Here is a 15,698-nt window from a genome sequence, read left to right on the forward strand (position 1 = left end):
AATGCCCCTGGGCGCACCTTAACCCACCACAGCCTTGGTAAAATAGTTGAGCGTCCGCCACCGCTGTGGGAGGCAGAGAATTGCTGCCGCCGGGTACCTACCGGTAAATTAGGTACAAGCGCACTTCCGGCCTGGTGCTCGGCAGAACGAAGTTCATAGTCACTTGGGATGGCACCCACCCTGTGGGAAATTGGCGGCATGGGACCGCCAGACCTAAAGATAAGGTCATCGTCTTTTCTTTTGTCTTTTTTTTTAAGTACGTCAGCGTAAGATTTTAGCGGGGGCTTTTGAACAGCGAATTATTCAAGTCATACTTCTGCTTGTCACTTTTGTAGCGTTAGCTACACTTCCGTAGCCGGAGCCGATTTCGCGTGGAGCGCCATGAGCCGTGCTGCGCATGCGCGAGGATCACTGATGTCCCGCAGCTGGGTCACCGGAGCTGGCATCTCACGCGCTCTCCGACACCACCGCGCGCGGCTCGCCGCATTCGAGAGGAGTGACGTCGTAGACACAGCGGCGCCAGGGCGCGCGCGCAGCTATTCGCCTTCGCTGTGCAGTCACCATGTGACACTGCGCTGGGGTCGCTTGATAGCGCCTCTGACTGACGTTTGCAGGTGGGTAACGCCATGGAGAAGGAGAGCGCAAATGCTGCTTGACGGCGCAGAAAAGCCGAGAAGCTTATCTCATCGGACCCCGAAGTAGCGTACAAAGATTGATCATAAGAAGGCTTAAATCCTAGACAATCTGGAAAGCTAAGAATAATCAGCTAAACCTTTGATAACGCTACGTATATCCTATCATAGCCGAGCTCAGCCACTGCAAATTTTCTTTTTTTTAGTAATACCTGATAATACTGCTGTTTAGAGGAGAAGAAAAACGGAAAGACAGGGAGGTTAGAATACTGCTGTTTAAAACGTAAAAACGCCAATAGGGCTAAAATTATGGGATGGTATCTTCCCCCTTGGACAATCAAAGGGCAGGTTATTTATTCAACCGCTAAATAGACCACAGGGGCAGAATTATAATGTAGTCGATGGCCTGCAGGACAGTTTTAGGGCGTCGTCTTTGGCTTCTAATTATTAAGATACATGGTCTTACGCAATAATTAATGGCATAATTAAAGTATACTTTGCTTAAGTTTCTTTTATGATGTTTCAATTATAGGTCGACGCGTGATCGCTTACCACTGGTTTCCATGATGAAATGATGTATCTTAGGTGTACACGTTCGAGGTGATTCGATATCGTGGCCATAACTGACACCTCATTCGCCATTTCCAGGCGCCATTTGACATTTTAATACCCCTCTTTCTGAATGGTCCGAAGGTGCTCAATATGTTAAAAGCCCGTCCGGTAATTGTCACGGGCTTTTAACGTTTTCAGCACACTAGAACCATTAAGAAGATGGGATATATATATATATATATATATATATATATATATATATATATATATATATACAACCGAAATGCAAAACTACCCTCTCCGGCTCCGCTCAAGAGCTCCATGGTGTAGCGCCGACGGTCCACACCGAGCAACCTCAGCCGTTGGCTCTCTCCTCCGCTATCGCTCGCAAAAATGCCAGCAGCTGCAGTCCTTTGCGCTGTGCGTGCCTATACTACATTCCACTCACCGGCCTTATGCGCATCACTGGTGTCTCCTTTCGTTCGTACGGCTGCACGACAAAAATACCGCGCAGATAAAGGCACCGGCGGGGCAGCAGCGGGCAATATTTACGAAAGAACTCGACGCAGCATCGCGCTAACCTCAGCAAGTAAGGTTAGTCAGAAATATCTTGTCGTTGTGTATGTGCGCGCTTGAGTGCAGCGCACAAGTCCACTGCATAGTAATAATTTCTTCGGTTTCACGTGCCTTAAACTACGATATTTGATTACGAGGCACGCCGTAGTTGAGGACTCCGCATATTTCGACCACCTGGGTTTTTTAACGTGCACCTAAATCGAAGCGCACTGGTCTCTAGCATTTTGCCTCCGTCGAAATGCGATCGACCCCGCGTCCTATGGTTGAGCAGTGAATGTGACAAGCAGTTCAGTGAATGTGACAAGTAGTTATCGAGGTGCTATATTTCGGAAAAAAAAACTTGTGTTGCCTAGAGGGCGCTTCGAACTTTGGATATGGAAGTGAAACTGTCACGCTATATAAGGTATATAAAGTTAGTGGTTTGACTAATTACTCCGAAACAATTTTTTTCTTTTATCTCAAGGTGCTGATCTTTCATGACTATGATAATTTATTCATTTCTGTTTTAACTTTCACTATTTTTGGCCTTGACGAAAAATTACAAAATGCTGCATGTTTAGCGCTTTTTAGAAAAAGCATAAATTTTTTCGGGAGTAATATATTCACATTGCGGGCTTTGTAAGTTCCTATATTAAATGATAAAAAATACTGCGGGAGCGAATGAAGCAGAAACATTGCCAGAATATTGTGTCAAATTTGGAAAAAAATGGCATTTCGACTCATATTGCGGCTTCATTTTCGCAATGTAGCGGTCCAAGTAAAAATATGGCTTATACGTCGTTGTGTAGCATGTTTTATCGGTATTACATACAGAAAGTTTGAAAAGAGTAGTTTTTGTTTTAAGCAAAAAAAGAAATTTCTAACCGAATAACCACAAGGTTGTAGGAAGTTTGCCTCGCCTTCCCTGCATAGTACGTCAGCGCAAGATTCCAGCGGGGGCTTTTTCACAGCGAATAATGCAAGTCATACAACTGCTTATAACATTTTTTAGTAATATTTATTAATAATAATACCTGGTGATACTGCTGTTTAAAACGCAAAAACAGCAATAGGGCTAAAATTATGAGATGGTACCTTCCCCCTTGGACCATCAAAGGGCAGGTTATTACATTCAACCGCTAAATATACCACAGGGGCCGAATTATAATGTAGTCGACGGCCTGCAGGGCAGTTTTAGGGCGTCGTGTTTGGCTTCTGATAATTAAGATACATGGTCTTACGCAATAATTAATGGCATAATTAAAGTATACTTTGCTCAGGTTTTTTTATGATGTTTCAGGTATAGGTCGATGCGTGATCGCTTACCGCTGGTTTGCATGATGAAATGATGTATCCTAGGTGCACAGGTTCGCTATGATTCGATATCGTGGCCATAACTGACACCTCATTCGCCATTTCCGGGTGCGATTTGACATTTTCATCCCCCTTTTTCTGAATGGTCCGAAGGTGCTCAATATGCTAAAAGCTCGTCCGGTTAATGGTCACGGGCTTTTAACGTTTTCAGCACCCTAGAACCATTAGGAAAACGGGGGATGAAAATGTTAAGTCGCTAGTACACTTGCTTATACAATGACCCTTATATATATATATATATATATATATATATATATATATATATATATATATATATGTATATATATATATATATATATATATATATATATATATATATATATATATATATATATATAGGTCATTTCATATTGTGTCTGTTCCCCCATCGACCGTTTGGGGGAACACACACAAAAATTGAAAAAGCTAGATGATAAATATGCACATTTAGTTGCGCATGTCATTAAGTGCACGTGATGTGTGGCCCGGTTTGAGGGGACAACGATTCTTGGTAGGCGTGAAGACAAGACTGCGCGTATCAGTTTAGAAGCCTATCACATTACGAAACTTGATAACAAGTGCGTTAGCGCCCCATCTCTTGCCCTCTTTGACTGTGAGTTTTATCTTCTAGATGCGGCTGTAGGTTCCTAGGTCACGTTTTCCTGCGGTCTTTCTTGGTTGGTTGTTTTGCGTTCTTGGCGCTGCGAGATGTTAAGCCTTTGTTATTCATCCCTTACTTCGTTTTTTTTTCTTTTCCATGCTTCACTCTGGCCTCTGGCATATATAAGGTGTGTCATTCCGCTATTAAAACCAGTTGTTCAGTCAGCGCTTGTGTGTCCGTGTCGTCTCTCTTGTGGTTGTGTGTTCGCGCTGTTACTCCCTTATTCTACAGCGTATATTACAAGGCATGCAGAGACTTGGGTGTTGCCGAAACCCCGAATATATTCAGGTAGAGAACGCCTGCAATTCACTGTTCGCTCCCTTTTAAATTTGTAAGGACATAATACTTTTGATATCTTCACTTCGTCAAACAGTGTTTTGCGTGCTGTGTACGTTAACATGTAGATTATGTTTTGTTTTTTTCTGGTTGCAGCCACACCTTAGTGTATCCTTTGCGAATATCATCTATATACTGTATGATCTGTTTGTCGTTCTCTTTGTGTTTGTCGGCTGTTGAATATATATGTAATTACATTGTGTCGTTACTTTTGTTTAATAAGCCTTGCTGTGAAGCCACTGCCAAGCGAAAGCGAGCCGCGGCTCTGTCAAGCTGTTTTTTAAAGCTTTTTCTGCGCCTGCGCCTCCACTGTCTGCAACTTACAAGGCAGAAATAAAGAATTCCAATTTGAAAAACGCAACGCGTGACGTCTCCGGTGTATAGGCAGTGCATATATATATATATATATATAGATATATACACACGACAGTAATGCAAAACTACCCTTCCCAGCGCCGCTCAAGAGCTGCATGTAAAGCGCCTACCGTCCACACCGAGCAACCTCGGCTGTTGGCTCTCTCCTCCGCTATCGCTTGCAAAAATGCCAGCAGATGCCGTCCTTTCCGCTGTGGGGCCTATATTATAATCTACTCACTGGCTTTATGCGCGTCACATGTGCCTTCTTTCGCTCGTAGGGCTGCACGACAAAAATAACGCGCAGATAAAGGCGCCGGCGGAGCAGCAGCGGGCAATATTTACGGAAGAACTCGACGCAACATCGCGCTAACCTCAGCAAGTCAGGTTAGTCATAAACATCTTGTGGGTGTGTATATGCGCGCTTGAGTGCAGCGCTGAAGTCCGCTGCATAATAATAATTTCTTCAGATTGGCGTGCCTTAAACTACGATATGTGATTACGAGGCACGCCGTAGTGGAGGACTCCGCAAATTTCGACCACCTGGGTTTTTCTTAACGTGCACCTAAATCTATACGTACACTGGTCTCTAGCATTTTGTCTCCGTCGAAATGTGACCTCCGTGTCCGGGATCGAAACCGCGTTGTATGAGTCAGCAGCCGAGCACCGTAACCATACGCCAGCCACCGCGGCGGCTGAAGTTGTCTGTATGCCGCGCTCATTCGTGTTTTTTGCGCTGTTGCGTATGCTAGTGCCCTTTTAGGTGTGTATATATGAATCTCCGTTGGCGAGGTGTGCGTTTTTTTATTGGCTGAATAATGCGTGGTAGTCTTTGCGGCACATCAGACAGCTGACGGATCATGGCCAACTACAACCTCCTTGAATATACGCGTGCACTATTTTAAATGCGAATGATTTATTAGCGAACTTGTGTAACTGAGCGTATCTATCCATCTAGCCGCCTACGACTTTGAGCAGCACTGGCCGTTTCGTTAAGGGAATCTATACCAAATATGTCATAACTGTATGACCGACATAAATGACAGGTCATAACATAGAAACCATGACGAGCACGTCATGAACGGCATGATTTGCTTGCCAGAATCTTGGTGATCTTGCGGCCTTTTTGTTAACTTGATATATACCAATATTGGCAAGGCGTCAGAAGAGTGCATGACGAACGTAAGTGACAGATCCTAATGTGCAAATCATGAAACACGCGCCATGTACAGCATGATTTGCATGACATGGTCTCGGGGTGCTCTCAGTCGCTTAATTGAATGGCCATATGCCAAAATTGGTGCGACGAGACATATCCGTATGACTAGCATAAATGACAGGTGGCAACATGAAAACCGTGACACGCATGCCATGTACGGCACGACTTACATCATATGCTCATGGTGCGCTCGCGCCCGTTTCGCTAGCTTGACATGTACCAAATTTGGTATTGCGTGACGCGACTGTATGACGTATATAAATGGCAGGCGGTAACATGAAAATCATGATATGCATATCATGTATGGCATGTTTGACATGCCACGCTCATGGTGCGTTTGCGGCCGGTTCGCTGGCTTGATATGCGTCAAAACTGATGCTTTTTCTACTTTTCCATGACTTGAAATTACAGAAAATGCCTATTTCCAGGCTCATTTAAGTGATCGAATGCCCTGTTTTCATCGTTAAGATATATATATATATATATATATATATATATATATATATATATATATATATAATGTGGTGGAAGTACTGGGCACAGCGAGGAAGACAAATGCACCACCGAACATACGAGATTCGTAAACCTCTTGCGTATCTCAGTACAAAAATAGTTAACGCCAACTATAGATCCGGTAAAAAGTCCTTCCGATGTAAAGCCCAATAGCGAAACGTCAACTCATTCTTTTCTTTTTTTCTTGCAGGTTCAACGGGGGTATTCGACTTCCATTCCCCGCAAGTGCCAGCAAGCGGCAACGTAGCGTCCACGATGGCCGTAGACGTGAGGTGTCCCAGAGGACCCTTGTACCGAGACATCGACGGTTTCAGGTTGAACGCCTACGTGTCCTTCGACCTCTACCGTTCAGCGTTGAAGTACGAGCCCCGAGCGGACGACGTCTTCATCGTCACGTTTCCCAAGAGTGGGACGCTGTGGATGCAACAGATCGGCTACCTCATTTTTCACGACGGATCGCCCGCACCCGACGCGTTGGAATTCTACAAGACCACGCCCTTCTTAGAGATGTTCGGTGCCGAAGACGTGGCGAAGATGAAGCGACCGGGGCTCATCAAGACACACTTGCCCTACAACCTAATACCCAAGAGTCCCTCCGCAAAATACGTGTACGTGTGCAGAAACCCGAAGGACGTCTGCGTGTCCTTCTTTTACCACACCAAAGGTTTCGCGGCGTACGACTTCGCCGATGGCAAGTTCGAAGACTACTTCGACGTCTTCATGCAGGGCGCTAACGATTTCGGCGACTACTTTGACCAAGTGCTCTCCTGGTATGCCCATCGCAACGACCCGAACGTGTTGTTTATGCACTACGAAGACATAAAGGCCGACCCGAGGAATCACGTGCTAAAGCTCGCCGCTTTCCTGGGCGAAGAGTACCGCAGGAAACTAGTGGAACAACCGGGGGCACTGGAACGAGTCATCGAGCACAGTGGAATTGACTTCATGAGATCCAAGACGGGCGCCGACATAAAGGCGTTCCTTACGAGGCCGCTGGACAACGTCAAGGACTTGTGCCCTGGTCTGAAGCACTTTCACGATTCCTCCATGAAATATCCCAGAACAGTTGGGTTTATCCGCAAGGGCGTAGTTGGAGATTGGAAGGACCATTTTACGCCGGAGATGAACGCGGTAATCGAAGCGAAAATTTATCAGAGGCTCGGCGACACGGATCTCATTGATGTCTGGAAGAGACACGGTATCTTATGAGCGACGGAGGTCGGAGCGTACTGTGCAATTTCGCAAGCCAGGGTTGCCCCTGTATACGCACACCAGATGGCTCTCGAAGCGGTTTACCTAAGTTTCGTTACGCAGTGGGACTTTCTGTTTGATAGCTGATGGGAACTCTGAGTAAAGACTGCGACATCTTGAAAACGCGCTATATCTGTGTTTGTTGTTACGTTGTGTTCACCAGTTAAAAAAAAGTAACATATAAAGTAAGCATAAAACGTGCATCTAGTCTACAGTGTTTCTCTGGCAACCCAGGAGAATATGTGAATCTTCTCTTCCTCGAGTGTTGAAGGCGTTTTTTTTTAACACGGTGTGTACTGAGAGTTAGCATGTTTCTTTTAGATCAATGATTCAAACATTTTACAGCGAGACTATATATAGATTCCCGCGTTTCTTCGTGTGCGTCGACAAAAAAATTATTCCATGAATCGAAAAGAGAATCTACACTGGAGTATGCATCCAAGGTCAAATTATTTTGCTCGGTTATTTTGCACGCTTGGCCATAATTACACAACAAAAGCTTCAGATTGCCGACGAGAGTGTTACCTTTGACTGAGTATCTCCAAGGAATTCAGCGCTGGCATTCAAGGTTTAATCTTAAAACCAGGAATACAAACATGCATGTCTGCTTGTACTAAACGTCCCTCACTGGTGGCGCCAATGGAACTACGTTTGGAAAAGACACTACAGTATTTGTTTCAGCTTACAGTGTGAAGTGCTACTACTCTGAACCGCCGTTTTTTCTAACCACACAAAGCGAAAGAGAGAGAGAGAGAGAAGCAAAGAAAGTCAGGGAGCTTAACCAGACGCATGTTCGGTTTGCTATCCGGCCCTGGGGGAGAGGAATAAAGGGGCGGAAATATAGGAACAGAAGAAAAGAGACAGATTGGCAGAATAACGGGCGCACTTGAGGGAGCACATCAAGTCTACAGGCGGTCGCACAGACCTGTTGACTTTGCGTACGTCAATAACGCTTTCGTTGCCTTCTGCACCTTCGAGGCACATGTCCATGGTCCTAGAATTTTGGCTACGGAAAATGGCCTTGAGTCCAGTGGGGTCAGAAGCACGAGGGGTGGGCGGCGCTGGGTGTCATAGCGAGCGCACCTGCACAGGACGGGTTCAGTTGTCTCAGGATTCGCATGTAGAAGCGTCCGCCATTCCGATGCGAGACAGGTAGACCTTTGCGAATGCAATACCTGTCCAAAGGCGACGTATCAGCGTTGCATTGTACTGCTGAATTCGCGATGGTAGTTGTAACTTTAACAAAGGTTCAATTTCATGTAGATGACACATTTCCAAGCTATAGAAGACGACCAACAAATAAAGCCAGCACATAAAGAAAAGCCCAAAACAAGTGTCCTAACCACAAGGCATATCATAAGGCGAGTTCCATCCATGCGAAGCACGTTGTGCTCGCCGCAAGCGTTTCCCATGCGGAGGAGAAAGCGCCTAACAACTGATTTCATTTGAGTTGTGATAGCGATATGGCAAGATCACACATTTCTAGTTTTAGCGCACCGCATTCAATTCTATCGCTTTCAATCGTTCGTATATATAGTGCATTGTCCTGTCATTCAAAGCTGATACGTCGCACTGGTCTATCGTTTCAGGTGATAGCGCAGCATCCCCGGCAAACCTCTTTCACAGAGTTGATTAAAGCCCATTTTGCTTTGTTTTATCTATTTCATCAAATAGATATGCCAAAGAAATCCACGCAAAATCTCCTTCGCGAGTTGTATAGGCGACGCACAGGCGTCGAGTTTTTATTTTAGGAAAATGGTTGCCGCCTTCCCTGAAACGTTGTTTATATAGCAATAATTGTTGGGGTTTAACGTACCAAAACCACGATATGATAATGAGGGACGCAATTGTGGAGCGCTCAGGAAATGTCGACCACCTGGGGCTCTTTAACATGCAACTAAATCGAAGTATTCATGTGGGAGGTATTCATGTGGAATGGATATGGGCCGGGCACGTAGCACGTCGGCAGGATAACCGGTGGTCATTAAAGGTAACTGACTGGGTTCCAAGAGATGGCAAACGCGTGAGGGTGAGACAGAAAATTGGCAGAAAATTGGGTGGGTAGATGAGATTAAGAAGTTTGTAGGTATAACGTGGTAGCAGAAAGCACAGGACCGGGTTGATTGGCGGAACATGGGAGAGGCCTTTGCCCTGCAGTGGGCGTAGAGAGGCTGATGATGATGAAATCCAAGTACACGGGCTTCTAGCATTTCACCTCGGTCAAAATGCGGCCGCCGCGCCCGGGATTCGATCCCGTGACCTTCGGCTCAGCAGTCGAGCACCATAATCACTAGACCACCGTGGCGGGTAGGCGAAAAAAATACTTCTGTAGAGGGTGTCCCAGCTATCACGCAGCACGATTTAAAAAAAGAGGAACGGCGTTACGCAAATCAAACCTACAGCATATTGTTCATAGTACACTAGAGAAGCGACTGCTATTTCTTCGTTAATGAGGTTTAATTAATTAGTCATAATTATATTTCTAACTCGACAAGTACTCGCCTAATTGTCAAAATGTCAATGAGGCGTATGTAGGCATGTTCAAATGGCATCTAACTGCGCTACTTTCAACAATGTGCTAATTGCGCGCTCATTTTTTCCGGCTGATAAAGAAAGCCCGCTAAGTATGAAAAATAACAGGTGACTACGCTCCCACCCGCAAAGGAAACCAGCGCCCTCAAATAAACTTACTGCAAACAACCGCTTTGCCTGTTGCGAAAGACAGCGTTCCGCATTTTGGCAAGGGTACAGGTCGGGCGCCAGCGATATGCGTGCAATTTCGCTGGGATTCAATCCGTTCGATAGTACGCCGCAATCATCCATATCTCACGGCCTACTATTCTCATTGATAACGCGGCAGGTGTTCTGATTACGGCCTGACTCTGTAAAGCCAAGCGGTGCGTTTCTAGGCCGGGGAGTGGCAGATAGGGCGATGCGTTTTTTTTTTCTTTCTGCATTTTTTCCTTGATACTGTCTACCTCATAGGGAGCCTGTTTGAGGGCGCTGGTTCCCGACGCGCGCAACACTAGTCACGTGTCACTTTTCATATTTCGCGGGCTTTCTTGATCAAGCGGAAAAAATGAGCGCGCAATTAGCACGTTGTTGAAAGTAGCGCAGTTAGATGCCATTTGAACATGCCTACATACGCCTCATTGACATTTTGACAATTAGACGAGTACTTGTCGAGTTAAAAATATAATTATGACTAATTAATTAAACCTCATTAACGAAAAAAAAGCAGTGACTGCTCTAGTGTACTAGGAATAATATGCTGTAGGTTTCATTCGCGTAACGCCGTTCCTCTTTTTTAAAATCGTGCTGCGTGATAGCTGGGATACCCTGTATAGTGTGAACGGCGTCACCTTTTACATATACCCTATTTATTTTCCTAGAGCCTCCAGACAACAAGCTGCTTTCACGACATTTCTATCCGTTCGTTACTACCGGCACGCTAAAACTGGAAAGTTTGTGGCCTGCATTAGTCGCAACGAGGACGGAAAACATAGTGAAGCTATAATCGTTATGTGTACCTAAACAAGGAAAAGAGGAGTTCGTGGAATAGCGGTCATTCAGGCTCATTGTCGTGCTTATCTATCATTGTAGGACAACTTGACATCTCCATTCGCCTATCCACAAGATAAAGAGGTTGGCATTTGCTCGTTCATGGCCAATGGAAGTGGAACACACCGGCGACGTCTATCTCGCCTTTTATAACCAGTGAACGACATCCTACATAAAGACAAAGGACAAATGCAGGCCGGGGCTTACAAGCGATAACTCTCTTATTAAGCATGCTATAGCACTGTATACCTAAAGTTGCGTTGCCTCGACCACTGTGAGAGGGCGCGTCCTTGCACTCTCTTATCAGATTGACGTTTTTGCACATCGGACTTATTATTATTAATTTAATGAAGTGGCTCTATGTGTCGAAACCACGGTATTATTACGAAACACGTAGCTGTGGGCAAAGCAGACTGAAAAACAATTGCACGGTGACGGTATCAATTTTTTTTTTATCATACAACAGAATCTGTGTGATCTGCCTGTAATACTACAGCATTATAAGTACGTCGTATAAAAAATTATCGCTGAAAGAAACACAGTGACGATTAAATTGAAGGCGGGTGCCTTCGAAGCGTGTAGTATTTTTGTGCACTCCAACGGCCTGACATTCGAAGCTCTCACGAGGCGGGTCAAAGTAGGAATCATTCTACGACTCTTTTTTTTAAACCTGTTTACAGTTGCAGGTGCCTACGGAATTATTCGGAACGCTGGGCAGGCTGCCGCTGGACAGGCTGCGCTCTCCGGCGGAGCGCGCCGACGGGAAAAAAAAAAGCGGCAATATCTGCGCGCGCGAGGCATCCCTATAACAATCAGTCCTCGCTCCCTCTTGTATCTAGAATGGCATTGCCTTGCTCCAAAAGGCTAGAGTTACGTGCTACTTAGCACTAAACAAAGCGCCGCCCTACGCCAGTGCTAGTCACAGTCGCGCACCATAAGTATACTGTCCATACATGATAGTGGTATCGTAAAAGTAAATGCGCCGAGCGAAAAAAAAAAGATAAACGGCGCCCAAGAACTAGAACGCGCACACGCAGCATGTCACAGACTACATCCGCCCAACCCTTCTGCCACAACGCTAAGATGCACCCAATGCAAGCCTTCTGGAGTAAGGTAACACCACTCCAGCTCAGGCACGTAGGCAAGCGGGGGGGGGGGGGGGCAGTGGGGCCTGCCCCCTCCCCCCGAAATTCGTCCAGCCTTCTCCTTCTATCAACTGTAGAAAACAGCGCTAAAAAACGGGACGAAGAACGGACACAAATCACAGCGCCGTGGTTAGTGTCCTTTCTTCGTCCCGTTTTGTAGCGCTGTTTTCTACAGTTCATCATGAACCAATGAGCCCAAATGCGTACCTTATTGCAGCCTTCTATATTCTAGGGCAACTGGAAAGACAAATGGAAAGACTTTCTTTCCAACAATTAGGCCCTGCCCCCCCCCCCCCCCCCCCCCCGAAAAAAAATCCTGGCTACGTGTCTGCTCCAGCTACACTATATAAGGAGCGAGTACTAGTTGCTAGGGAGGCCGCGTACGCGCAGAGCACGGCTGTATTGATCAGTGTTGTACACGTTCCTCTAAAACAGGAACGAAAGGTTGCTCCTCGTTCCTTGCTAATCAACCCTGTTCTGCATGATGTGCTGTGTGCGGGCGCCTGTTCAATTCCGAGGAACGTTTACAGAAGGAACGCCGTTCCCTATGCAGTTCCTACGTAAACGTAACGAGTTACCGTTACAGTTCCACCGATCCTCAATGGAACCGTGGCGTTCCTTCGTTCCTCCAAAAAGGAACTAGTTCCTGGAACGTCGTTCCTTGGAACGCCGTTCCGTACAACACTGGTATTGATCCACCGGCGAGCAGCCGCACGTGCGGCGTTCCAAGTTATTCTGTTAGCTGATGAGAAATCACAAGAAAAATCATAGCGACAGGATTGCACAGTTTTGTAATTCGAATCTTGCAGCTATCGCTGGGAAAGCATACGAGGTGTACAGTCTTGCGTAGAGTGATTTCGTACTGCAAGACTTGTCACCGTTCTGCGCATAGCCGGCAATCGCGTACGACGTAGTACAGTCGAGCGTGACTTGGAGGTTATCGCGCGAGCGTCGACCAAGAACAACAACAGTGCCACGGCCCAGAAACCTGTTACGATGAGAGGGAGGTATCAAGGAAGATTCTCTCACTCTTTTTGCTGCTCCTCAAACTGCGATCACTCCCGTATGAGGAAGGCGCGTTTTCATTTGTTTCTATTTTTATGATGATGCGATATATTTTCTGCAACTTAGCGAGTCGTTCAAATGACGCAGTGCCAAGCACCAGCTTTACCATGCCTTTCCCGTCAATTTCGTTATCGTCACCGGAGATAACAGGCAACGAAGTAGACGCTTGATCACAACGCATGCAAGGCTTAAATAAGGGGCTGAGAGTTTGTCGTAGGGGCGATTGTTGCAGCATGGAAGAGGCAACGAGGAAGAGAAGAATGCGCAGTCTTCAATTTTCACTGTTCCGAAACGTGCCGCTAGGCGCGGGATGGTACGCCGGTCTACGCTCGCGCGATAACCATCAAATCGAGCTAGGTTGTGCATCGCTACTTGTCACACTGCTTGCCTTCGTGCTTAAGGGGTGGTGCCACCATGCTTGTGGCTCGCGCGTTCTTTGCTGTAAGCGTTTCCTATAGCTCCAGGAAGCATGATGCACGCACCAAGATTCATGTATTCTCGCTAAATAATTTAATATCGCCTTTTGATGTGGACAACTTTCGGTTTCGGTTTCTGGGCGCCAAGGTTGGGCAGTGACGTAGAAGTGTAGGAGGCTTGGTCACGTGACCACACAAGGTTGTGACGCACTTAGCTAGGAAACGATCGAAACTCGGCGAGTGATGTAGCAATCGATGCTTTTCCGGTACTATAGTGAACTAGAATATATTCTAGTTCACTACAGCCGGTACGTACGTTGCGGAGGTGGCAGACGTCCGGTGGTCGCTCACGTCACTACAGCAGACCTGGTGTGACGTCACTACAACTTTCGTTGCCTTTCCTATACATCTACGTCAGAGTTGGCGCGCTAGCGATGGGTTTCGATCGGGAGAATGGGCATTTAGGTACACTTTGGAAGTGAATTAAAATCTATTCTAAACGTTTGCTGTGTCCGACCCTTCGTGTGGAATGTCCTCGCATACAAAGGAAACCCACAAGAGGCTTGTTATAGCCTCGAAATTTGATGGCACCACCCCTTTAAAAAATACTAATGCGTCACATATGAAAGAAAACATATGTATGCGCCCTTTAATATGATGTAACGTTAGGTGTAGTCTTTTTAGTCACTAAATGTAACGCATAACGCATATATTACACGAAGGAAATATCGCAATGCCCACGAATTATTGGTGGCGCGCTGTGCGTTTCAAGATGGCGCCCGGAGGAGGGTCAACCCGTTTGTTGGCATAGGAACAGATAGGACGTGCGCACGTACGGCCCGTGCCGCTTTCACTGGATGAGGTCATGAACTGCACTGAAATGGATATGAGACCAATATACTTTCCCAAACCATGGAAAGTGTGAAATGCTCGCTACCTCATTATTTACCGCTGTGTGAGAGGTTATATTCCGGCTCCGTTACCGCGCATCAACGATGATTTACTAAATCCTATGCGCGCTACAGAAAACGTATGAACTGAACGGCACTCCAAGTATTCGTACCGTGCCTGCCTGTCGGATTTGCCGCAGTAATAGGACGCTAGCGAGCAGCGTCATCGTTGCAGCACAGGACCGCATGTTTAGTAGCGTGACGATGGTTTCTAAACATGTTGCTCCGTCATTACTCGAGTGGTGAGGAACGCGGTCTGCACATTTCATTTCTCTCGGATGTTACAGGTCTGATGAGCACCTCGAAACGAATGCACACGCAAGCTTTTTCGCAACGTCGAAGAATTTCTGAACAACGGCGCCGTTCGGACGGTAATGGTCGAGTTCATATGGCAACTCAGCGGCGCGGCTTGTGGACGCGACTGCGCGTTTCGCTTCCGCTCGTCGAGCTTGTTGGCAGCATGCGGCCACCAAAGTTGCGCTACGTACATTGCATCACAAAAATTATGCTTTTATTTTGATCTCAACACTATCCTATATCGAGTACAGAGTGACGTACGATTGTGAAAAGCTTGCCGTACCGATGGTTAACCAGCAAAACACGCTAAAGAGAATCGCTGCTGAAGCTTCTTCATCGACGCTGTCGCTATCGGTGCTTTCAAAGCCTTCAATATCCCGTGAAAAAACCGCGTCGTCAAGCCGCACGGTTTCTTCGAACATCACTGTCGAAATCAATCTAAAGAATTTCCTCCTACGAGACCTACCTCGCCTTCTCCGCGTTCTGGGCTCAGAGACCACTTTGCTTGCAGTGTGCTGCCACCTATCAACAATGCAACAAACGCGCAGTGCTGCGCGCTTGCTCTGAAAGCAACACACGGGTTAACTGGACGACGTTAATAGCGGGGCTACCGATCAAATTTCGACAGCTGGGGTCCACTAACGTGGACATACACATATTCCATTAATCACTGAATCATGTTTATTCTCTGTCGGAATGCATCACCTGAGGACAAAATTGAGCCCCAAACGCGACCGGTGCTTGGTCGTAGTTCACGATAGCCGTTGAGCGAGCGCAGCCCCGAATGACTGAATGGTCGTTCGCAAGGTTCATACAGCTCTTTTCTGACAAAATGTTA

General features: G+C 46.3%; 1 protein-coding gene across 2 annotated transcripts; it reads left to right on the plus strand.

The window, feature by feature from the left end:
• Positions 1-1,715: 1,715 nt before the first annotated feature.
• LOC119396105 (sulfotransferase 1E1-like) lies at positions 1,716-7,646 on the plus strand. Of its 2 annotated transcripts, none has more exons than XM_049416910.1 (2): positions 1,716-1,778; positions 6,366-7,646. In XM_049416910.1, the coding sequence occupies exon 2, from the start codon at positions 6,431-6,433 to the stop codon at positions 7,382-7,384; it is 954 nt and encodes a 317-aa protein (XP_049272867.1). In that variant the 5' UTR covers positions 1,716-1,778; positions 6,366-6,430; the 3' UTR covers positions 7,385-7,646. The 2 variants fall into 2 exon arrangements, with proteins under 2 accessions (XP_049272867.1, XP_037519123.1); XM_037663195.2 differs by lacking the exon at positions 1,716-1,778 and adding an exon at positions 4,726-4,830.
• The last annotated feature ends 8,052 nt before the right edge of the window (positions 7,647-15,698 follow it).

Source organism: Rhipicephalus sanguineus, chromosome 6 (assembly GCF_013339695.2).
Source record: "Rhipicephalus sanguineus isolate Rsan-2018 chromosome 6, BIME_Rsan_1.4, whole genome shotgun sequence".
Classification (NCBI taxonomy): Eukaryota; Metazoa; Arthropoda; class Arachnida; order Ixodida; family Ixodidae; genus Rhipicephalus; species Rhipicephalus sanguineus.

Excerpts from the sequence above, each read along its gene's own strand:
- LOC119396105 (XM_049416910.1), top strand. The coding sequence starts at position 6,431 with ATGGCCGTAGACGTGAGGTGTCCCAGAGGACCCTTGTACCGAGACATC.